We start from the raw sequence: 25,752 nt of genomic DNA on the forward strand, positions 1-25,752 counted from the left end.
AGCCGGGTCCCCTGTAACAGCAGTGTGCTCTTGAGTGTGCACTCTGGGAACTGAAGCCGGGTCCCCTGTAACAGCAGTGTGCTCTTGAGTGTGCATGCTGCGGCCCTAGCAGTGCACTTCCCACAGTGCTTCTCTCTGCAACGTTGTTAAGTGCCTTGGGGGAACATAGTTTTCAGTTATTTATATGCCTTCCATTTAAGATTATTTCTTTTTTATTTTATGTTTTATGTGCATTGGTGTTTTGCCTACATGTATGTCTGTGTAAAGGTGCCAGATCCTCTGGAACCAGAGTTAGAGACAGTTGTGAGCTTCCATGTGGGTGCTGGGAATTAAACCCGGATCCCCTGGAAGAGCAGTCAGTATTCATAACCTCTGAGCCATCTCTCCAGCCTCTATTAATTATTTCTTTTTTAAAAATTGTTTTTCTTGAACTGTATATTTTTCTCTGATAACCTCCCTTCTTCTCCCCTCCCCTTCTACCCTTTCCCATGGTTTCCATGCTCCCAATTTATTCAGGAGATCTTGTCTTTTTCTGTTGTAGGAATTCCTACTGCCAGTAGCCTTTAAGTTACCCGTCCACTTGGCCGTGGCCTCTTATACTATATATGCTCATGTAAACCTTGCGTCCAGCCTCTTTTCTGGCTGCGGTATTCAGTTGCCGTTCCTCATTCCAGCAAAGGATTGTGATCTGTGATTCTATCCCTAAATAAATAACCTTTTATTACACTCAATTCTGAGCTAGTGTAAGATTTCTTTTTTACTGTCTGTCTTCATTTTTATACTTTCCATGAAGATTAGATCTATGTATATCTCTCTTAGGGTCCTTAGGGTTGTTTTCTAGGTTCTCTGGGATTGTGAATTATAGGCTTTTTTTTATGTCTAAAAGCCATTTACGAGTGAGTATGTATGATATTTGTCCTTCTGGATCTGGGTTACCTCACTCAATATGATAGTTACTAGATCCATCCATTTGCTCACAAATTCCAAAATGTCATCATTTTTTTCTGTTGTATAGTATTCCATTTTGTAAATGTACCACATTTTTCTTATCCATTCTTCTGTTGAGGGGCATTTAGGTTGTTTCCAGGTTCAGGCTATAACAAACATTGCTGCTATGAACATAGTTGAGGACATGTCCTTGTGGTATGATTGAGCATCCTTTGGATATATACCCAAAAGTGGTATTGCTGGGTCTTGAGGAAGGTTGTTTCCTAATTTTCTGAGAAATCACCATACTGACATCCAGAGGGATTGTACCAGTTTGCACTCCCACCAGCAAAGCAGAATTGTTCCCTTTTCCCCACAACCTCTTCAGCATAAGCTGTCATCAGTGTTGTTGATCTTGGCCATTCTTACAGGTGTAAGATGGAAATCTCAGATCTGTTTTGATTTGCATTTCTCTGATGGCTAAGGATGTTGAGCATTTCCTTAAGTGTCTTTCAGCCATTTTAGATTCTTCTTTTGAGAGGTCTCTGTTTAGATCTGTACCCCATTTTTTATTGGATTATTTGTTCTTTTGATTACCAATTTCTTGAGTTCTTTGTGTATTTTGGAGATTAGCCCTCTGTCTGATGTAGGATTGGTGAAGTTTTTTTTTCCCATTTAGTAGGCTGCCAATTTGTCTTGTTGACCATGTCCTTTACAGAAGCTTTTCAGTCTCAGGAGGTCCCATTTATTAATTGTTTCTCTCAGTGTCTATGCTACTGGGGTTCTATTTAGGAAATGGTCTCCTGTGCTAATGCATTCAAGTGTACTTCCCACTATGACATTCATTGTGGTTGGTTTTATGTTGAGGTCTTTGATTTATTTGGACTTGAGTTTTGTACATGGTGATAGATATGGATCTATTTTCATTTTTCTACATGCTGAGATGCAGCTTTGCCAGCACCATTTGTTGAATAGGATTTCTTTTTTTCATTTTATATTTTTTTCTTCTTTGTCAAAAATGAGGTGTTTGTAGGTGTGTGGATTGATATCTGGGTTTTTGATTCAATTCCATTGGTCTTTCTGTCTGTTTTTATGCCAATACCAGGCTATTTTCAGTACTGTAGCTGTGTAGTAGAGTTTGAAGTCAGGGATTGTGATGCCTCCAGAAGTTCCTATTTTGTTCAGGATTGTTTTGGCTTTTCTGGATTTTTTGTTTTTCTGTATGAAGTTGAGTATTGTTCTTTTGAGGTCTGTGAAGACTTTTGCTAGGATTTTGATGGGCATTACATTGAATCTGTAAATTCCTTTTATTATTTTTGCCATTTTTGCTATGTCCCAAGAGCATAGGAGATTTTTCCATTTTCTGGTGTCTTCTTCAATTTCTTTTTTCAAAAAAGTTCTTGTTATACAAGTTTTTCACTTGTTTGGTTAGAGTTACTCCAAGTTATTTTATGTTATTTGTGGCTATTGTGAAGGGTAATGTTTCTCTGATTTCTTTTTTAGCCCACTTATCATCTGTGTAAAGGAGGGCTACTCACTTTTTCGAGTTAATCTTGTATCCTGATACAAGGAGTATTATGAAGGTGTTTATGAGCTGTAGAATATCTTTGGTAGAAATTTTGGGGTCACGAGTATCACATATCATCAGCAAATAGTGAGTGTTTGACTTCTTCTTTTCCGATTTGTATCCCCTTTATCTCGTTTTGTTGTCTTATTGCTCTAGCTACAATCTTAAGTACTATATTGAATAGATATAGAGAGAGTGGACAACCTTGTCATGTTCCTGATTTCAGTGGGATCACTTTGAGTTTCTGTCCATTTAGTTTGATGTTGGCTGTTGGCTTGCTCTATATCGCCTTAATTAGGTTTAGGTATGTTCCTTTTATCCCTGCTCTCTCCAAGACCTTTATCATGAAGGGATGTTGTGTTTTGTTAAAGGCTTTTTCAGCTTCTAATGAGATGATCATGTGTGTGTGTGTTTTTTTTTTTCAGTTTGTTTATATGGTCGATTACATTGACAGATTTTTGTATGTTGTACAGTCCCTGCATCTCTGGGATGAAGTATGTTTGTCCACCACTTGTTCATAGTGGATGATTTTTTCTGATGTGTTCTTGGATTAGATTTGCCAGTATTTTATTTAATATTTTTGCATCAATTTTCATCAGTGAGATTGGTCTGTAATTCTCTTTCTTATTAATTCCATTTCTTAGTTGTGTCTTTGTGTGGCTTGGGTATCAGGGTAATTGTAACCTCATAAAAAGCCTTTGGCAATATTCCTTCTGTTTCTCTTGTGTGGAACAATTTGAGGAGTATTGGTATTATTTCTTCTTTAAGAATCTTGTAGAATTCCTAGCTGAAATTATTATTATTTTTTTTGGTTGGGAAACTTTTGATGATTGTTTCTATTTCTTTAGCAGTTATAGGTCTATTTAATTTGCTTATCTTTTCTTGATTTAATTTTGGTGATATTTATCTAGAAAATTGTCCATTTCCCTTAAGTGTCCCAATTTTGTGAAGTACAGGTTTTTGAAATATGACCCCTTAATGCGTCTTTTGGTTTTCCACTCTGTCTGTTGTTATGTCCCCCGATTTTGGATTTTGTTAATTTGGATATTCTCTCTCTGCTTCTTGGTTAGTTTGGATAAAGGTCTATCTATTTTGTTGAATTTTGTTGAAGAACCAACTATTTGTCTCATTGATTCTTTGTACTGTTTTCTTTGTTTCTATTTTGTTGATTTCAGCTCTCAATTTGATTATTTCCTGACATCTTGACCTCCTGGGTGAGTTTGCTTCTTTTTGTTGTAGAGTTTTCAGGTGTTCTGTTAACTCAGTAGTGTAGCATTTTTCCAGCTTCTTTATGTAGGCATTTAGTGCTATGAACTTTCCTCTTAGCACTACTTTTAGTGTGTCCTATAAATTTCGTTATGTTGTGTGGTCATTTTCTTTGAATTTTAGAAAAGCTTTAATTTCTTTTTTTATTTCTTCCTTGAGCCATAGGTGATTTAGTTCAGCAGCATTCTTAATTTCCATGTGTTTGTGGCCTTTCTGGAATTAGTATTACTGTTGAATTTTAATTTAATCCATGGTGATTCTATATATGCTGGAATAACCCCATGTATCTTATATATATACTGAGTTTTCCTTTGTTACCTAGTATGTGGTCAATTTTTGAGACGGTTCCATGAGGTGCTGAGAAGGTATATTCTTTTATGTCTGTTAAGTCCATTTGAGTCATAACATTTGTTAGTTCCCTGATTTCTCTGTTAATTTTCTTTCTGACAGACCTGTCCAATGGTGAGAGTGGGGTCTTGAAGTCTCCCACTATTAGTGTGTAGGGTTTCATGTGTGGTTTAAGCTTTAGTAGTATTTATTTTACATATGAGGGTGCCCTTGTATTTGGGGCATAGATGTTCAGTATTGAGATTTCCTCTTAATGGATTTTTCTTGTGACTATTATAAAATGTCCTTCTTTGTCTCTTTTGATTGCTTTTAATTTGAAGTCTATTTTGTTAGATATCAGTGTAGCTACACCAACTTGTTCTTAGGTCCATTTTATTGGAAAATTTTTTCCCACCCCTTTATTCTGAGGCGATATCTGCCTTTCAGGTTGAGATGTGTTTCTTGTATGCAGTATATGGATGGATTCTGCTTTTGTACTGTTAGCCTTTGTCTTTTTTAGGTGAGTTGAGTCCATTTATATTAAGGGATATTAATGACCAGTGTTTGCTATCTCCTATATTTTTAGTTTTCATTGTTGGTGATGCTAATTTGTGTGTTTTTCCCTTCTTTGGGATTTGCTGCCGTGAAATCATCTATGTCTGTGTTTTAGTGGCTGTAGCTAGCTTCCTTGGGTTGGTGTTTTTTTTTTTTTTCTAGTACTTTGTGTAGGGCTAGGTTTGTGGCTAGGTATTGTTTAAATCTGGTTCTGTCATGGAATATCTTGTTTTGTCCATGTATGATGATTTAAAGTTTTTCTGGGTATAGTAGTCGGGGTGGCATCTGTCTGACCACGACCTTCTGACTTTCATTGGCTCCATTCAGAAGTGGATAAGGCCAGGGCAAGTTGGGAAGAGCTTACCCTGGTAATTGGAACACTGCAGTAGCCTCCCCCCCTCCCCCTGCAAAATAGGCTACCTGTAGGCATGCTATTAGATTTTCCTGCCACCCTCCCCCCCACCCCAAGATAAATTGTATGCACCAGTTGCATGAGTACTGACCAGACAGAGTAGTGATCTTGAGTTTTTCTTGCCTCAGTCAACCCTGCCTGATGAGTTTCACTGTCTGCTGGATGGGCCTCACTATTCTCTTTCTTTTTTCACAGTATAAATCCGTTTTGTCTGCAAGTGGTGTCTAAACTTGTATACACATCTGTGCTCACCTTCCAGCCTCAGAAATAGAACTTGGTGCTTGAGCTCAGTTAAGCAGCCAGTTCACCATTTTCATTTTTATCATAAGGAACAAGGAGGAGAATTGTGTCACGGAGAAGAGTCATCTTTTTCTCACCTTTTTGCAGGCCTGTAACAGAAGCTAGATTGATGAGAAAAAGCATAGCAAACTTGCTTAACCCAAGTTCTACGTGGCATGGGAGAGGCTTCAGAAATGGGGACCCAAAGGCTCGGGAGACTGCATTTTTATGTATCCAAAGCAAGAGTCATACAGTGAGGGAAGGACACGATTGAATTGTGGCTATAGCTAGGTATGGTGGTGCTGGGGGATGTGTTCAAAGGTCTGCTGGGCCCACATTTGTTTTAGTGTCCCTGTAGGAAGACCTTCTTTGCCTCTCTGTCCCCAGGAGCGGAGTAAGGATGTCCTTCATGAGGATCTTGGGGAAAGAAAGGAGGTCAGTGGGTGATCTCTGGTTTTACGACCTACTTGCCAAAAAGAAGGAGGGGAGAGGAGGCTAGACTCCTTTGATGGCTTTTCTGTTCCCCCGATAATAGGTTTCTATTCCATCACAGATTTGTCTGCCAATACACGTAAGCTGGTCAAGCTGAACTGAAAAAGTAACAGCAGATTTATTTGAGCAAATCAACTCCTGGGTGGAATCTCCAGTCCCAGAGATGAAGGCTGGAGAAGCTGCATGCCTGGACTGAAGCAGGGGCTTATATAAGTTGTAGGCTAGGGGTGAGGACATGTCTTCCACAAGCTGAGTTTATACCCAAGTGTGATCAAAAGCTGACTGCTTTAGGCAGGGACTTGGGTAGTGGCAACTTCAGGGAGGAAGCTGCAGTAGCTGCCAAGCACAAGGAACTGGGCTCTTTGGTGCTTTCCCTTTGTTCAGAGATTTCTCTGGGTGGGCAGGGTTTGCAGATACAGGACTGGGGCTTTCCTGATCATGCAGGGGCAGATGGAGGTTCCAAAGAGCATCCTTGTTTCTCGGTGAAAAGTTACTGCACCCCATAAGCCTCTCTGCTCCACAGCAATCCAAATCAGACCAAATCAAAGCACATTAGAAAAAGCCCATGTTTAAAGGGTAAAACGCTTCGGCTGATTTTCCAGCCTCCCAGAGAGGAGGTGGGGAAAAGGGACCACAAACCCACAAGTCTGCTTTTTGGAGGTGGGGATGGTGGAGGGGGTGGAGGGACATTTAAATACCCTGTGGGAGTGGTCTTGGGCATCTCTGGAGGGAGGAGTCATCATTTGGCAGGCTTTATGTGATGCAGCAGGGTTTGAAGAGAGATTGGGGAGGGGGTTTGGAGTGGAGCTTCCACCGGAATGCTCAGTCCTGGCCTCCTCAGCTCAGGAAGGACTCCACTGAGGAGGCCACATCCTGATGGGGCTTGTGCACTTCTGTTTGTCTGCTTAGAGACCTTCAAGATCCCCAGCTCAGGTTAGAAACTACACAAAAACAGAAGAGAGAGTGAGATCATCTTAGAGGGACTTTTTCATTAAATTATTGTTTTCTTATTTTAGTGTAGAAAAGTCCCTTATATACACAGTGGATTGAGTGCGGCCTGGGAAGCTGCATTGCATTTGCTATGAGGAGGCATTAGGTTGTTGTCTCCTCTAATTTAGGGTTAGGAGAGCGTGCTTCTTTTCAAATGGAAATAGAGTTGAATTGCTTTAATTATATAGTATTTATAAGGTAGAAGGATTTTAGACTCCTTTGATAATATACATTTAAGTTCAAAATACATTTATAGAAACATTTTGATTTGGAATATGTGTGTGATTTATCCATGGGGCTGGTGTCCAGATCTCTTTAAAGGAGATTCAAGAATGTCCCCTGAGCAAAGATCTGTATTACGCAGGTGAACTCTTTAAGTCACAGGTGAAGATCATGGCTACCTGGGTGTATTTAAAAAAGGTTCTCTGACTGCTTGGAAAGCAAATGAAGCCCTCATTACCAACTTTAAATGAGCAGCTCAGAGCTCTTTGCTAGAGGTGAAAGGTCAAGTTCATCACAGTCCAACTGGAGAGAGAAAGTTCAGTTCCTGGCTTACCTGGGGAGGCATGAAACACTTCAGGGTTATTTTGCATTATCAGTTGGGAGTTGGCTTTGCTAATCCAATGCATGAAGATAGTGTTCATTGAAACATTTATAAAGGCAGTCGGAGCAAATCTGACCCACCCTGGGAGGACTTGGAGGAGAGAGAAACCCACCTGTCAGTCACCGTCTTCAGCAATCACTTGTAGCCAAAGTTCCTTGCTTTCTCCTTCGTTCAATGTTGATACTCATGCTTTTGTGGGTGCCGGAAAGTTAATGGCATGTGGGAGGAATGTGGTGGCTGAAAGGCCGTGGGTGTTGGGCTCTCAGCCTCTATCCTCACCAGTGGGGCGGGCGGACAAGTCCCTTAGTTGGAAGGACAACAGTAGTAGCTACAACAAAGATTCTGTCTCCCTCTTCCCTTTTCACATTTAACTCCAGTGCACTTTCTGCTTTGGGTTGGATTCTTAGAAGCACCAAAAAGAGCTGACTGGCTCCAATTTAAACCGTTGTACATGTGGTCAAAATATACTTTCTCAAGGGTTTTTTGTCTGCCTCAAACTCACTTAACTCTAGTGCCGTTCAGTCTACCTTCCATTCTCCACAAGGGGCAAAAGAGTTCCCTTCGTGACTTTTGGTCCCCAAGTTTGGTGGCTAAAAATCACTTCTGTCCTCTATGGCTTAAGTCTTTGATACCATGATTCTCCTTTATCTTATGTCTGTTTTGCTGCCACTGTTCTCTGTGTAGGGCCCAGGGCAGCTTGGTATAAGACAGGCTCTATAGAGACCAACCAGAAAGTAGTCCTGAGTCTCAGTTTATCCCAAAGCAGCACCTGACTCCAGAAAAGACCACAAGCTGGGACCACCCAGGAAAGAACCATCCAAAGGGAAAGTACCCTACATTCCAAAGGAAATTTATGTTCCAACAATTGTAGGTAGGATCACCTGATTTCACCAGGGCACTCTTAGACAAATGTTAGCCAATCAGGGATCCTGAACCTTAAAAATCCCTTACCCCAACCCCTGCTATTTTAAAAACCCTACCCAACTGGGCTCAGGGCTCTCTGATCATCCAATGCATTGACACGTGGAGAGTCCGAGTTCAAACTTGAATAAGAACAAAGGCTCTTTGCTTTTACATATGATATTCAGTCTCCACGTTGGTTTTAGAGTGACTCCATTAACTGGGTATAACAGTCTGAATTTGTTCTTTTGTGTTGCTTTACTTCTTTATGTTTAGTTCTTTCCTGCCCCAAGGGGAGTGGATTCCAGAGACCCAATCTTGAAGAATTTCAGCCCCCCCCCCAGTCCTGTTTCTAAGTCCTCCTCTCTAGGGCTCAAGCATATGACCTGCACTTTTGTGTAGCACTTTGATTAGGGTTGTTGTGCTCTTGGGTGAAGAGGCAACAAGGCCAGCTTAAGCTGTTGTGATGTGGTTCTTCCCAGCTGTGCTCATCCCAGCTGTGAGTGTGCAGACCGCTCCTGCCCTAGAGTCAAGTTACTTGTCCTTTGCTGAACTATTGGTTCCAGTAAACCCAGGACCTCTCTGACCTTGCCTTACTCTTTCAAGGAACAGTGGTGATTATGTACTTATTTCACAGTTGATTTACATGGCCCTGATTGGTTTGCACACGTTCCTGCTTGCAAAGTGTGAGGGCATAGTTAAGCAAACACCAGCATTGCTTTTAGAACAGGGCCTTGTCACCCATGAAAGTCATTTTGTTTTCTGAATTTTGTCTTTCCTTATCCTTCTCTTCCAGACCAGGTCTTGCTGTGCCTTGACTGGCCCCGAACTCATTCTGTGAATTTCTGTAGTCTAGCTGGTGTTGAAGTCATGGTCTCCCTGTCTCAGCTTCCGGGGTGCTGAGATTACAGGATGGCAGCACCACACCCAGCTCGAATATTACTTTGAAAAGTCTTCATTCTTCTAAATTTACTCACCTAGTTGCTTTATTCATTAAAGATAATGCTTGTGATAGCTTTGTGTGCACAGTGCCTTTTTAAGACTGAACCATGTGTTAGGCTACCTGCGTTTCCTCGTTTGTGCGAATCTATTTTAGCGAGCCTGTTGTGGGACATATTCAGTCTGTGAGCAGAAGTATTTCTCATTTACTTATCTACCTAATACAGGCCTGGAGACAACGTGCTCTCAAATGCGCAGACCATAGCAGATTAGTTCTGAAATACAGTCCAAGAAACTAACTCTATGAGGTAAAGTATAGTTATGTGTTTATAGCGACCCACTGTGGCTTAAGTTAGTCACGGGTTAGCTTATGAAAAGCGTTTCCCAGTGTGGGTGACACTCCTTGTGGAGAACAGTGAGACCTGGGCAGCCTTCACTTTGACTTGAGTTTGTAGTAAGTTCCCTATCAGCCTTGCTCATCCTTGCTCATAAAGACTCACTATGGGACTGGCAAGGCCATTCAGGTAAAGGCACTTGCTGCCAAGCCCGACAACTGTGAGTGCCTGGAACACACATGATGGGGTTAGAAAACTGACTCTGCAAGTTATCGTCTGAATGCCTCGTGTACACTATGACGTGCTTCTGTCCACTCGTATATGCACACATCCATACAAAATAAGTAAATGTCATGAAAATTGAAAATATCACACACACAGTATCTTTGTCTAAGGAAATTGCTGGCATGTACTTACTCTTTTTCTGATTTTGTCTGTAGCTTGTTAGCCCCAAGGGGCCTAGCAAGGTATGCAATCCTATATGCACAATAAGATATGGCTGCCCTTGTAGCAGCCCTCGTACTCAGAAGCAAGCTAATGCTTGCTGGTGTCAGTGCTCATGCTCAGTGGCTGGCAGTACGAGTCCCTGTAGTCTGCAGAACAGTCTTTCGAGGTAGGCACTGTGTTTGTCCCCTGTTTTACAGATGAGAAAAATGGGGCCAGAAGGAGATCAAGAAGCTGCTCAGGGTTGTACAAGAATTGAGGAGCTCGCATGTAAACCCTGGTTAGCTCTTTGGCTTCTCTGCCTGTGATCCTTTACCTTATGCTGCCTTGTCTGTCATGGCTTAGTGCCTGAATCACCTTGGTGGGAAAAATAAAGGTCGCCCCAGAGTAGACCAAAAGCCCTTGACTTGGTAAAAGTGACCTATAAGAAACTGTTGGTTGGGTTTCTCTTTGACTTTAGGAAGAACTGCCCGTCTCTGTTCCAAGGCCCTCTGGTCTCCCCTGCAGCCACACGTGAGCTAGCACAGTGCACTGTGAAGACCTGTGTGTCTCACTGAAGCTTTCAGATGATGGCAGGGATGGTGTTTTTTCTCCACAGCGTAGCTGCTGTGCCCAGTGTGTGGAGGAGCAGTAATGCACCTCCAAATAATGAATATTTGTTCAAATAGATGAGCGCTCTGGAAGCTTTAAAATCTAGCCCCATGAAGTGTCTGGGGTTAGCTGTGCCTGTTAGTTATTTTTCTGCTGCTGTGATGCACTCTGCAACCACGGCAGCTTCAACAAGAGTTTATTTCGGCTTTTTCTTCCAGAAGATTAAAAGTTCCTCTTGAAGAGAGTTGTGTGGTAGCCAGGCATGACAGCAGGAGCAGGCAGTTGAGCGCGTGCATATTAAAATGGTGTACTTACTCCAGCAAGTCTTTCCCTCCCATACGTACTTCAAGCCCTCCTCCTCCCAAACAGCACCAGCTAAAAACCAAGTGTTCAAATATGGGAGCTTACCGGGGACGTTCTCATTCAGACCACCACCCTCTCCAGCCACACTTTGCCCTATGTCAAACCTTTACAGAAGAATCAGGATACATACTTGAAAAGTTTTCTTTGGTCACATATACCTGCTTTACTTTGTCTCCTCACAGGCAGCCGTAGCCTTAGGTGCTAGCCTTGTGCCTGCAAGGGAAAAACACTTTGAGTGGATGAAAGTGAGAGATTTCCATAGCTGACATGGTCTAGAGAAAATAAATGACTAACTTCCCTGATGTTAGCTGTGCATTTTCAGAACCATCAAGGAATGCAAAAACACGCACAACAGTTTTAGGTGAATGGACCCTCTTCTGTCTTCTTCTCTGGTAGCTTTGGATGATGTTAAACTGTCTACTTACATAAATATCTTCTGTGGAAAAAATGATGTGGACATTAGATAACATTGGCAGATACTCAGCCCCCCAAAACCAACCAACCAAACAAACCAAGTTTCTCAATTAGTATTGCTCTTAGGGTTATTAGCGCTGTGATGAAACACCACGACCAAAGCAGCTTACGTTTATTTAAAGGCTTACATACTCTGGATCACAGCACGAGGACAGCCACAGGTAGAGAGGCACTGTGCTAGTGGGAGAGTCGGAGGGAGAGGCCCACTCTGTCTCAGGAGCATTGCTCCCTTCAGGATGAGAAGCTTCTGCACCTCAGACAAGAGATCGCTGTCCTGCATTGTCTTTGGTTTCAGAGATCCAGACTATCAGGAAGCCAGTCCTACCCAAATATTTCTCCCTTATCAGCTGCTATAAATAGTACTGGAAACTTTAGTAAGATACCACACGTGCTTTCTAAGATTGTTTAAATAAAGAGAAAAATTAAATGCACAAGAAACTTCTACTGTGTGCCTACATTTCTCCTGAATCCATAAGGTTATATGAAATGTATCTTGCCTCTCTCTGTCTCTGAGTGTATAGTGCTTAATGCAATCTTGTCAAATGCTTAATTTAACATTGTGAATACATGTTGCAAATTGCAAAACATCGTAAGTTATTGCCATCGCTATTAGAAGTCTGGCTTATAAAGTAATAGTGATTAGAGAGGCTGTAGGATGGAGTTAATTGGCGATAAATTAATCATTGCTCTCTAGACAGATTATCTAAATGACTTGCACTTTCTAATTGAATATTGCATTGTCTTATTGACTGGTAGGTTATTACTTCGAAGCTTAGGAATTCAATGTACTGTTTTTCCTGTTGGTTTAGAAAATCATGGTTTCTTTTCAGAAGAAGCTCAGGAAAACTCATTTTCTCTCTTTGACTAAGTTGGTTCACACAATTCTTTCACTTCATAAGCCTGAGAGAGAGAATTACACAGGTTTACCTGATTTTTACAAAAATGTATCTTCATTTTTTTCATTTTCTGTATTTTAGTGTGTGTGTATTTGCCACTTGCATACATTTTGCATGCTGGAGGTGCTCACGGTGGATGTCAGAGTAGAAAAGGGAGTTGGATTTCTTGGCCCTGGAGTCACAGGCAGGTGGGGTGGGGGTTCCTTGATGTTGGGAGCCCACTCTAAAGCAGCAAGTGCTTTTCCCACTGACCCCTCTCTCCAGCCCCAGTTACTTCACTTTTTATCTTTGCATTTTTAAAATGTCCTTTAAACCAGGGTATGGTGGCTTCCGATTGGAATCCTAGTACTTTGGGAGGCTGAGGGCAGGGTGATAATTGTGAATGCCAGGTCATTCTGGGCTCCAGAGTAAGGCTGTCTCAAAGGAAAAGTACCTCTATCTTCTGCGTGTATTTCCAGTGTTGTCCCTCCTCCCCCTCCCCACCTTTCTGTGGAGGTCAGAGGTTAGTTTTCAACAGTCAGTTCTCTCTTTCTACTGTGGGTTTTGGGGAGAGAGTTCAGATCCTTGGGCTCGCATATGTTTTTGTGCGCTGAGCTGTCTGCTGGCCCTCTAGCTGTTTCATTTCTTCACCCCCTGAGCTCAGTTTTCCTTAGAGGGGTCTGCATGGCTCTTGGTTCCTTGTTGTTACTATCATTATTGTAATTTGAATCTCTTCCTCTGGGCATAACCATTTTTTTCAGACCAATGTGGGACTTTCTCTGAAATGTCCAAGTCCTCATCCTAGACTTGCAATGACTTATGACACAGTGTCTTCTTCAAGACGCTGCTGTGGTCGTGCAGCCTGCTGGAGCGGTGGTACTTTCTGAAGCCTTTAGGAGGCGCTGCTGTGGTCGTGCAGCCTGCTGGAGCGGTGGTTCTTTCTGAAGCCTTTAGGAGGTGCTGCCGTGGTCGTGTAGCCTGCTGGAGCGGTGGTACTTTCTGAAGCCTTAGGAGACGCTGCGCAGCTTGTGTTCCAGGGACCACTAGTACTTCCACAGCACGCTCGTAGGAAGCCTTCTTCAGTCTGTTATACTCTTCTTTTCCGGAAGCACGGGGTCTGCTCCAGAGCTCGCAGCTGTTTTTGGGTACTGTTTGGGTTTCAGGACTTTGTGTTTGGTGACCACTGCTTTTCTGAAGGAATGCTCCTGAAGTTCACCCACAGTGAGTCACCACAGCTTCATTTGTATGCTGCAGGGAGATGCATGAGCAGCCAGAGGGAACTGGAGCCATGTTTGTAACTCACAGATTAAGGGACTGGGACGATGGCTCTGTGGTTAAAGTGCTGGTCATTGCAAGCATGAGGATAGGAGTTCAGATTCCCAGAATCTGCACCTGTAATCCCTACATTGGAAAGGTGGGGACACAGAATCCCCTGAGCAAGGCTGGCAGCCAGACTAGACATATCGGTGAGCTGAGTTCAGCTGAGGGATGTAGATGGAGACTGCCCGTTCTTTTCCCAGCCATCCAGACCCGAATAATCACACAGAAACTATATTAATTACAACACTGTTTGGCCAATAGCTTAGGCACATTCCTAGCTAGCTCTTACATATTAAATTAACCCATTTCTATAAATCTGTGTATTGTCATGAGGTTGTGGCTTACCAGGTAAGGTTCTGGGCATCTTTTTCCTTCAACAACAGCATGGCATCTCTCTTGACTCCGCCTGACTCTATCTCTGTTGTGATTTCCTACCTGGCTTTATTCTGCCCTCCCATAGGCTGAATTAGCTTCTTTATTAACCAATGGTAATAAAACATTTATAGCATACAGAGAGGAATCCCATATCAGAGGGACCCTTTCTCAATGGTAAGGTGGAAAATGATGGAGGAAGTCTCCCCCTGTGTAGGAGGGAGGCTGCTTCTTGTTTTCCAGTTATCCATCTAGCTTAGACCCGAAATAATCACACAGAAACTGTATTAATTAAATCACTGCTTGGCCCATTATCTCTAGCTTCTTTTTTTTTTTAAGATTTATTTATTTATTATGTATACAACATTCTGCCCACCGCCAGAGGAGGGCGCCAGATCTCAGTACAGATGGTTGTGAGCCACCATGTGGTTGCTGGAAATTGAACTCAGGACCTCTGGAAGAGCAGTCAGTGCTCTTAACCTCTGAGCCATCTCTCCAGCCCTAGCTCTAGCTTCTTATTGCCTAACTCTTACATATTAATTTTACCCATTTTTATTAATCTGTATATCACCATGTGGCAGTGGCTTTCTGGCAAAGTTTTGGCATGTCTGATTTTGCAGCAGCTCCATGGCTTCTCCCTGACTCCACCTCCCCTGAAGACTCTTGACTTCAGCCCTGGACTTCCATAGGCATGTGCACACACATGCACACCTCCTACCGCTAATAGAAAATCTTGAGCTGTATTCAAATGAAATATTAAATCTCTGGGTAGTCTGCGTGACCTGGGGGATAGAACTTACAGGAAATTGGCTGAGTTATACTCATTTCATTTTTCCCCTATGTATTTTTCCCCAGTGGCTTAAGGAATAGGAGTGGGGTGGTAGAATGTAGGGGAATTAGCAGATCTCTAAACAAATGGAGAATATTAACGCATTGAGAATTTGTCTAAATACTCAAATTCCTACTCAGAGAAATAGAAGAAATTTCCTTGTGGTAAGGAGGTAAGTCCTTGTGTTGGTCTTTTAGATCGAATGCCATGTCCACAGTGGTGCACATCTGTAATCCAAGTCCATGGAGAAAGAAGCAGGAGAATCAAGTGTTCAAGGCCAGCCTGAGCTGCTTGAAATCCTTTCTCAAAGCACACCACTGCTTTTCTCACTGGAATTCACCAGCTCACTCTTTCTTTTGTGCTGTGCTGATCTGAACCAGTAATACATTTGTTTCCTTGGTTGTGTTTCACTGAATAGCCTAGCTAATATTTTGTTATAACGGATGCTAGGATAGGTGGTACTGTGATTAAAATAGAGTTTACAGTGAAAGAGTGCAAAGATGAAGTTGGTACATCTTAGTCTTACGGTATCATTAAGAAGGTAGTTACAGCATGCAATAGGAATTTCTCATTACAGTTGGGTATTTTAACAGCCTAGTGCGTTTTCTGTCACCATATAAGAGCAATACCGTGTTGCAGTGTTCTTGTACTCTCTGATATTGCCTGAATTTGCAGTCATGTATTAGAAATAGATAAAATGTGGTTTTACAATAAAGTATCCGAATTCTTATCAAGCATCTATCTTGTTTGATTTATATTCCATTTGTGGAGCAAATGGTAAAGGATTTTCTTTCTGCCTCCAACTGTATAGATTTTAGGACTTGAATAATAATCCCTAAACAGGTATTATGATATCCATGGTAATTTGTTGCCTTGGGGAAAATATTGATGATACCATGACTGCAAAAATAACGTTTTCATCCTTTTCTTTGAAGTTTAGCCTGCATCACTTCTCACTCTTTGATTCCCTCAGAGGCATCTCACAGAAGCCCACTTTATAAACCTTCCCAGGAGGTTGGTGGCGAAGGTTCTTTAGAAAAAAGAAAAATCCCAGCTAAGAAAAGGAATAGGCCAGGGAGTTGGCTTAATGGGAGGCGTGTGACTGGGTTTGCGATCTCAGCCATTGCCCCACAATTTTGGTGTAAGCCTTCAGCTGACAATTAAACATCTTGGTTTTATCAGTCACTCCCCGACCCTAACAGATGGGCGAAGAACTAATCTGATTTCTGTTTTTTCTATAACTTTCTCCCATACATTACAATAACTTATGATTAACATTCAGTGGGTTTGCAAAGATGATTGATTGGCCTCAACAGCTACTCGGTCCATCCCTTTAAAATCATGCCAGACTGAAACTGTAAGCCTGAGATGCTCCCAAAGACCCTCAGAAATGTGAAGGCTGCCTGGATATTCTCCCCCACCCTGAAAGGAATCTGCTAATATTGTAGTGTTTTTCCCTGCCAGGACCCTCCCTGCCAGGACCCTCCTTGCCTGGTGTCATTTTTGAGCTCTCTCGGGAGGAGATTAGTCTGAAACAACAAAGTAGCCAGATGTCTGGTTCTAAGAGAGTCCCAGAGGCCAGGCTACAGTAGGCAACAGAAACCGCATGGGGCTGAAGATCAAAGATACCTGCGCATTACTTATGGACACATTGTGTGTGGTTCCCATTATTAACCGTCGGAGAAAATTTGTTTTCCTAATTAACCCTTTTGTTGGAATAACCTTAAATTTTAGTGAGCTTATTTCTGTTTGGATCATTTTTCTTTTATGTAGCTAGTTGGAAGAAGTTTGCTGTCCAATAAAACCTGAAATGAAAAGGGCTCATGCTTGATTTAAATCTCTAAGCTGTTATTCATAGCCCCAAAAGACGAGCCGTCAAGGGCGTCGTCGTGGGCTATGAAAGGAGGGGGCACTGCAGCTGTGAGTTAGCATGTAAACCGGTGGTGGGGGTCTGTCTGGCATACGTGTGCACCGGGCGGGCTGTGTTTTAGTCCGGCAGCCTTGCTTGTCAAGCATTGTTGTTTGAACCCTGAACTGTTTTGGAGTGGGCTTTGAGAGCACAGCTTTGTGGTTTTCAAATGAATTCAGAATAAATCTTAGTGGTTGGACTCTGTCCTTATTAATCGTATACCTCTCTTCACTTCGGAGTCACTAACACTTGTTAAGTAATCTTATCATTCTTTACCTGTTTGCTTCATCCGTGAGAGTTTGCATTCTTTAGTCACATAGGAGTTTGGGAGATATGAATACATATACTATTGTAGGCCATTCTTAATTCTAGAACCTTTACAGTCTTTAAGCAGAATTTATTCCAAGGAATAGATAGAACTCCAGTTCTGACTTTGGCGTCTGGGGCTCTTGGTGAGAGTATTGGCAGGCAGCCTTTCCTATCTTCCTACTGTTTTCTCTCTTCAACATTGCACAGCAGCCTATAAATGCGTCTTTCCTGTTTTCCTTGGATGCCATCGTAAACCACTGTGATTAGCCATGATTAGCCAGTCTTAGAGCTTTAAAATGCTGGAACTCGTTTTTTAAGTCCTGGCAATGTAGGCTTGACACAGAGGCTGTAAACACATCCTTAAATATAATTGGAGATATGTGTTAGCCATGGAGTGCAGTTTGTTTTCTTTGTGTAGTGGCCAAGGATTCTCTTAACTCCTTGAGGAAAATGAAAACCCCTAGTAGTAGATGTTAGGGGCTAATTGATTTATCTCCCTCTGGAGTTAAGTATACACGCAAGAGTAAAGCTGGCTTCTTGCATGAAGCCCTAAGGAGGCACTTCTAAGATACAGTGCGAGAGGGACCTTTGCAGTGTCCATTGCCGGTCGGGCCCAAACCACACTAATGACAGAATATACCGTGCAGAGAAAGTGTGGGTGTGGAGTTTATTTGAGATAAAGAGAATGGGGAGGGATGAAAGATAGACAGACAGACAGACACACACACACACAGAGAGAGACAGAGAGAGACAGAGAGAGAGAGAGAGAGAGAGAGAGAGAGAGAGAGAGAGAAATGGAGAGATGAAGGGAAAGAGACCAAGACCTGTTTGCCTTGGCAGAAAGAGAGAGAGCAGGAGTGGGCAGAGCTTGTCTCTTAAAGGGACTCTTTGCACTGCCTACAGCGGAATTGCTTGCCATAAGCTGAGGGGTGACTATGCCCAAGGGGCAGGGCCAAGCTGCGCCTGGATAGTAACATTTCTTACTTCTTTTTTATTAAAAAGGTGAGGAGTTAGGCATGACAGGTTAGGAGGAGGGCATAGAGTTCTCGAGACTGCTTCCTTCTGATTTGGGGTGTGTGGGACCTGAGATAGCTGGGATGCTGTCCCATCCTGTCTTTACTCCTGTTCAGGCTCTGTGGAACTGTCTGGTGGCAGAGCAGAGGACAAGATTAAGTTTAGGGAATTTTTTTTCTTTTGGTCCTGGTGATTGAAGGCATCAGGACCAGGGAAAGTTGGGAAGACTTGGGCTCTTAAAGCCTGGTAATTGAGGGAGGAGTGCACTGACTGACTTGTTCAAGGTGGATCCTCCAAGTTGGCTCCTGTAGACAGAATTTGTTGGGGAGGCTGCTTGTTCTTTCCTGGCTGCCCAGACTCCGAAATAATTACACAGAAACTATATTATTTGCAATACTGTTTGGCCAATAGCTTAGGCGTATTGATAACTAGCTCTTACATCTTAAATTAACCCATTTCCATTATTTTATATTTTACCACAAGGCTCATGGTTTACCAGTAAAGTTCCAGGGCACATCTGTCTCCTCTGGTGACTACATGGCGTCTCTCTGACTCTGCCTACTCTCTCTCTATTTCAGCCTGGCTTTACTCTGTTAAGCCATTGATCAAAAGCAGCTTCTTTATTAACCAATGGCAATAAAACATATTCACAGCATACATCATCTCCCTCATCAGGCTCCCTAGAACTTAGTAAAAATTCTTTGAGTTTGTGAAAACATAAGCTGTAGACATAATAGTCTTTTTACTGTTTGTAATCTGTACTGAACTTTGCTTGGTAGAAACGGCAGTGCACTCACGTCAGGAATGACAGTGACAATGTCTTTTGCACAATGAAAAGCATCTTTTAGGGCTATAGTTAGAAAATGACCAAAGAGAACTAAAAATCTTGATCTTGCGGTATAGTTGCGGTAGCACTCTGTCAGAGCGTGATTAGTAGCTGATTAGAACTTTATTGATAATGTTAAGACTGTGAACAGCAGCACAACGAGAGAGAAATCTGATAACTTGAATTTGTACACCTTAAAACACCTCCTAGATCCTGAAACGCTCTCAGATGCTCACATCTTGAGCTCTCATGTCTTTACATAAATAATCCTTAAAGCACTGTTTGTTTTTCATCCTCATGGCATCGCCATTCCACTCAGGAGGAATCTGTTTTGTGAGTTTATCCCACTTTAGAGTCTCCTAATGAGGCAGGAAATCGAGGTCCGTGACTTGAATTCTACACAGAGAACTGAGAAGGCAGTTGGCAAAGCTCCCAGTCATCAACCTTATCAGGGATCTTGAGAAGGATAAATTTTACCTGAGTTATTGATTGAAAAATGACAGAAACTTGATTGGCAACGTAGATAGCCACTTCCCAGGGTCCTCCATGATCATTGAGAAGTCTGTAGGAAGACCAGCCTACCTTGCCCTGGACAACCAGACTATTGATTCCTCAGTGTCCTGTTGTCCACTGTCTGGAGATCTTTACCAGTTAGGTGAAAAGCAGTTTCGCTCAGTGGCTAGAAATTTCATTTTGATGAAGTGAGTTATGAATGGATGTTCTTCTGTGCCAATTTGGAGGAAATACGGTTGTTGCTAGGAGCTAACCTGTCTCTCTGTTACAAAAAATCTTTTAATAATTAAACATTTAAATACCATATTGCCCAGATCTCTGAGCATTCGAGGGCTGTCTATTATGAGTTATGACTACAGTATAGGATCTGCCTGGATAGCTGGATCCAAGCTGAGAGGTTGTGGAGAAATGTTTTACCCTGCCAGGCGATGGTGACACACGCCTTTAATCCCAGCACTCGGGAGGCAGGGGCAGGTGGATCTCTGTGAGTTCGAGACCAGCCTGGTCTACAGAGCTAGTTCCAGGACAGGCTCCAAAGCCACAAAGAAACCCTGCCTCGAAAAACAAAAACAAAACAAAACAAAACAAAAAAAAAGAAATGTTTTACCCTGATTCCTCCAGCTTGATTGTCCAGGTGAGATTTATACTTGCGAAGGACAAAGAGGGAAAAACTGACAATAGTGAAGAACAGCTTACAGGAAGTCTCTAGGTTAGCTTTTGTCAGTCTGAAGTAGGTTTTTATACCCTTAAATTTAAAAGTACATACAAATTTAAAATATTTGAGACTAATTTCTTCTTTAGTTTAGAAGGAGATACAATGAACAGAGCTCATTTAGCACTGCTTAAAACACGTTTTTAAACAGTAAGTTCATGCACAAATACACGCACACATTTAAGCTGCATACACAGTTATGCACACATACAGAGTTAAAGATAGCTTACATTGACACATAAAGTAGAGAGGGAGAGAGAGAGAGAGAGAGAGAGAGAGAGAGAGAGAGAGAGAGAGAGAGAAAGTTTTTAAACAGTAAGTTCATGCACAAATACACGCACACATTTAAGCTGCATACACAGTTATGCACACATACAGAGTTAAAGATAGCTTACATTGACACATAAAGTAGAGAGGGAGAGAGAGAGAGAGAGAGAGAGAGAGAGAGAGAGAGAGAGAGAGAGAAAGTTTAGAATCAAAGCTGCCACTGAATGAGAAAGCAGATCCGTAGCAGATGGAAGGGAACAGATCCACCTTAGGTGGGGCTCTGTGTGAAATGGATGCTCTGGCAGGCCCGGCCAAGGTATACCATCATGCAGACACATCACATGCAACAGAGTCAGCATAAGAGTAAGTTTTAAAAGTGTAACAGGAAGGCTGCTTGTTTGTCCCAGCTGCCCAGAACCAAAATAATCACACAGAAACCATATTCATTAAAACACTGCTTGGCTCATTAAGACTATCTTCTTATTGACTAACTCTTATATTAATTTAACCCATCTCCATTAATCTGTGTATCACCACAAGTTGTTGCCTACCAGCAAAGATTCGGCACGTCTATCTCTGGTGGTGGTGGCTCCATGCCATCTCTGACTCTGCCCTTCTTCCTCCCAGCATTCAGTTCTGTCTTCCCCACCTACCTAAATTCTGTCCTATCAACAGGCCAAGGCAGTTTCTTTATTCATTAATGCTAATCACAGCACACAGAGGAGTCCCACATCATAAAAGCATAACTAATGGCATAAAGGTGGCTAGTGACAGGTGATGTCATAATGCTTAGGCAGTGGGGATGGGCTGCTGCCCACGCCATTTGTCCAAGGGCTGAACCTCTGGAGTCTGCAGCTCCTCCCTGTCTTAATCTTAACTGCCCTTAGCAAAGATGGTACCTGACCACATGCATTGGTTCCTGGTTTTGTTTTGTTTTTCTTCTTCTTCAGAATGGGATTTGATGTTTGTCAGCTTGTGGTCCGTTCACACACTGACACCTTTGGTACTTTTCTGGCTTGCCTCGTTCAGAGCACTGAATACCCTTTGCTAGCATTGACCCCATGCTCTTCTCTGCCTTCCTGGTCTAAGTACAGGTCAAGTCACTTCTAGCCTTTGTGCCATAAATGCTTTTAGCCTCAGTGAGTGAATTAGTTTAAGAAGGTGCTATGTAGAGAAACAAAACTTTTCCCAACACAGTGTTGTCAACCCCTTGGATTTGATTTCAGTCAGATTTGCGCTAGGATTGAATTGTGTTTCATGACTGAGATCCAGTAATGGATAGACACCCACTCTCTGCTGTGGACAGGCAGCTGTTTTGTTTCTACGTTAACGAACTCTTTATGGTCCTCCTCTCATGCTTCTGTGCCTGCGCATGGAGTCAATGCCCTACTGCTTCCTCCTCGTTGACCTCCTCCCTTCCTCCCATCCCTCTCCCTCCCTATAAATGGGCATCTTCTATGTAGAAGACAGAGAGGTCCCTCTTCAGGTCTCTCTCGTTTGATCTTCCAGATATTGCTATTACAGCATTGCTGTCTACTTCCCTCTTAATACATTCCACATTTGTCTCGGCTTGTTCCATTGGCACTGGTTCTCCTTCGCTCCTCTCAACCCCATTTAGCTAAGGATGTCACTACGCCATTATTCCTTTGTGTTACATCTTATCCACAAAACTGTGTACAGGGAAGTGTTTAGTTATGCTTTGTTAAAAAAAAAAAAGAAGAAGAAAGAAAAGAAATTATGCTTTGCAATGGATGGTGCTGAATTCAAGAAATGCAGAGTTATTTTGTCTGTGTTGTGAGTACATGTTGTGTGTTGTATGGAGCTTGCTGTGTTGGCTAGGCTGGCTGGCCATCTAACTGTTTACAAGCATGCAGTCATGCCTAGCTTTTTACATGGGTGCTAGGCTTTGAACTCATATCCTCAGGGTTGCAGAGCGAATGCTCTTACCTCCTGAGCTATCTCTGCATTTTTTTAAATTTGCTTATTCTACATTGTTCTTTATGTGTTGCCCACTTCTCTACTCACTCACGTTCTCTCTCTCGCTCTCTCATTTGTTTTTGTTTGTTTGTTTGTTGTTGGCATTTGCTCTTGTGTTTCTTCATCATTTGTATGGAAGGGTTTTGATTAGAAATAGGAACTAAACTGCAATAGCCGCCAGTTAAGGTCTTTTTGAAGCTTTGTTAACTCAGTGCGTAATGAATGGTTTTTGAAATAGAAATCCATAAGCTTTGATGATATAATTGCTTGCTAAGTGTGATGTTTGTGGTATAAATCAAATTAGAATGCAATGATTTAATATGCATTTTAATTTTTCTTTTTTTGGAAAGCTTGGGACTGAGCACAAACCTTATGATTTTATTTTTATTCTATAATAGTCTGAAAGTTTTAATTTTTAACAGTTTATTTAATTTCTATTTATTTAATAAATTTCTATAACTTTAAATGAGTTGCAGTTATCTTCATCTAGGTGTGAACTATTGACCTTAGGACATTTACTACTGTTTGGAATGGTATCTTGATGCTCAGCCACCTTGAGAGGCTGATGATCGAGATGGGGGGCAGTCTTGGATAATGGGAGATTCTATCTCCAGTGCCAAATGCTGGTAGCACGTTGAAAACCAATGGAAACAAAGTTATGTTGGAGTATATGAATGATCAGCCTTGGACTTCGTGAGGCATCTAACTCTACTACTGTGTAAAATATTAGGGAATTAACTTGTCATCAGTGGCATCAGAGTGATAGTTTAAATGTACTATTTTTCCTTTTTTTAAGGTAAGATTTGCATGATTAAATATGGAATAGAACTATAACTGATAGATAGTCTAACACCTAAGGGTAATGTTTAGGAAGCTGTGTTTCCAGAAAAGATGAGATTTAGTTATTGTAGCCTGGGGATTTTGCCTGGGGGAAAATGTATTGTGTCCCAACAGCTGAAGGGCTATTCAGAAAGAAACAAAGCAAGATGGCATCCATTTCAACATGGAATTTTGATATTTCATACTTAATTTTATTCTTGGCAGAAATGTCACAATGTAGTAGCTGCATCCCATCTCTGAAGACATGTCTACACCAAACTGAACTGGGTGGGTGGAATCCTTGAGATCAACTCTCCCTTACTGGGAAGAGGAGACATCTTCCCAAGTAATTCTCTGCAGAGTCCACAAGATACAGCTCATTCAGGGAAGGAGAGTAGCTCATCATTGCTGGGGGTGCTGCTGACTATTAAATTGCTATATCGTATTCGAATATAAATAACACTTCGTTCACAGATTTCCTAGTGATATTTACACCTACTTCAATGGTAAATAGCGGGTTTATGTTAAGTATTTGGGCTCTAAAAATTTTTAAGCTCATCAAAAGTTGAACTGCTAAATCTAGGAACGAGTGTAAATCCTACCCTTATTACCGTCTCGGTCTGTCACAGCTTTAGAGGCCAGAGTCTCCTGGCTATTGTATAGATTGCTATTACATTAAAATTCACTTTCTACTGGTGTAATAGCTATGCTTTTGCTTTATACAAATGCGTTTCTTTTGTTTCCCCCGAGCAGAAGCCTGTGCCACTGTCTGTCCTGCTCCCGCACACAGAGCTTTTGTTTATTGTGTTCTAATCAAAAATCAGGTTTCTACGTTTAATGACTTGGAAGATCTATTACATTTTGTCGAGATGTAAGAATTTATGAAGAATAAAGAGTCTCTAGTGTCCCCGACAGATCAAGAAGGAGGTGTGTATAATTTTGTTGTTTAACACACACAGAAGCATTAATATTTATAATGGAGTTTTAGTATTTTGTATGTGCACTTCCATCACCCTATAACATATTATATTGTTTTGAGACTTAAATAGCTCAGGATTTACACACAGAAGAAAACATTTTTTTAAGAGTTTTTCCTTCTCTTTGATTTGAATTTTCCCCGGGTGTTGGTTAAAGAGCAAACAAATTTCTTCATGCTGAGGTTCTTGCCTCATGCACAGCCCTGTCTGGTGTGTGCAGATATAAAGAATTGGCAGGGTGTGGCAGCTCCCTAGCCCCCATCTGCTCATGGAATGTGGACACTGGCTGCCGGGTCACAGCTCCTGAAGCTCTGTGCCCATAGAGATGTAGCCCTCCTTTCTTAATTTCTACCTAACTATTAGAGTACACACGGAAAACACCAGCTTGGTTGGTTGGTTTAAAAAGTTGTGTTGGTTTCTTACCATTTAAAATTCATAGAATTAGTAGATACATACATTTTTGTTTGAGTAGAGGATTCATTTTTTTTATTAAAATACCTATAAAAACCTGGAAACTCTCATTTATTTAGAGACATGATCAGTGGAAAATGTGCCCTTAGCTAAACTGAGAGTGTCATGTTGGTAAATAATGTTCTGTCGCATACTTCTAAAAGCACTGTTTCCAGGTTAAACTCAACCCCAAATCATACCCCCTTATTTTGCAACCTTCTAAAGGGACGATTCCAGGGAATGAGATTTCTTACTGTGTTAATGAACGGAAGTGGCTCGTCCTTTGAGGTTCTGGTTTTGAAGGCAAGCTGTGTGTGTAAGGTCAAGCATGCCCCTTCTTCAGGGCACACAGCGCCTGGCTTTTCTTCACCTGCAACGTATACTAAAGCTTGGAAAGAAAGCCAGATGCAGAGCAAATCCCAGCTTCCAGAATCTAGCAGCCGTGACCTAAGTCAGCAGAGATTCCACATGTACAGTGAAAGGCATACCAGTGGGCCCCCTTTGTCGTTTATTTAGTTATTTATTTTTAAGGGTCTTCAATAATAATTTAAGAATAAAAAAATCCTTTGGTCATATTTTTCTCAGTTTTCCTTCAGCAAGCTATAGTGATCTATGCACTCACCTTCCAAGTTAGGTCAGTGAGCTCCATAGCTCATGGGTTCTGGGAGGATGGGCTCAGGTGGGGAAGTACTTACGCTGGAAGAGGACAGGATGTAGGATTGCCTTACTTTTCCGTGCCTCCACATTACCTCAAGCCCTTTGAGTCCATGGGAGGATCTTCAGACAACTGGGAACCAAGCAGTTAGCTTCTCACCAACTTGGTTGGGCTTTTGTGTTTCCCGTTTCCCTTTGAGTTAGCAGACCAGACTTTAGACAATTAGACTTTTAAGAAGTTAAAAGGCAAGAAGTCAGTCTCCTGGAAACGGTGCCGAAGTGCAGATTCAAATCATAAATAAGGAAATGCACTGGGCACATTAAACGGACACAGGAAGGTGGGTTTCTGTCTTCTGTGGTAAGGTAATTGGGCACCACTGCTTGGCGGGAGCCGCTGCAACAGAGCCTGCTCTGGCTGCCACAGGTTGATGGGCAGGTGATAAGGTAGCTTCCACCAGGGTCTG

General features: G+C 41.9%; 1 protein-coding gene across 4 annotated transcripts in view; it reads left to right on the forward strand.

The window, feature by feature from the left end:
- Positions 1–25,752, forward strand: part of Slc10a7 (solute carrier family 10 member 7) — a 235,270-nt gene that overhangs the window by 25,002 nt on the left and 184,516 nt on the right. Inside the window, exon 5 of one of the 4 annotated variants that reach the window (XM_026778791.1) lies at positions 9,116–9,309. The exons of the other annotated variants lie outside the window; for them this stretch is intronic. Within the exon in view, the coding sequence (XP_026634592.1) occupies positions 9,116–9,160 (45 nt within the window). The 3' untranslated portion in view covers positions 9,161–9,309. Of the gene's footprint in view, positions 1–9,115; positions 9,310–25,752 lie in introns of those variants that run through there. 4 annotated transcript variants of the gene reach the window in all.

The sequence above is a fragment of the Microtus ochrogaster genome, chromosome 4, assembly GCF_000317375.1.
Source record: "Microtus ochrogaster isolate Prairie Vole_2 chromosome 4, MicOch1.0, whole genome shotgun sequence".
NCBI classification, from domain to species: Eukaryota; Metazoa; Chordata; class Mammalia; order Rodentia; family Cricetidae; genus Microtus; species Microtus ochrogaster.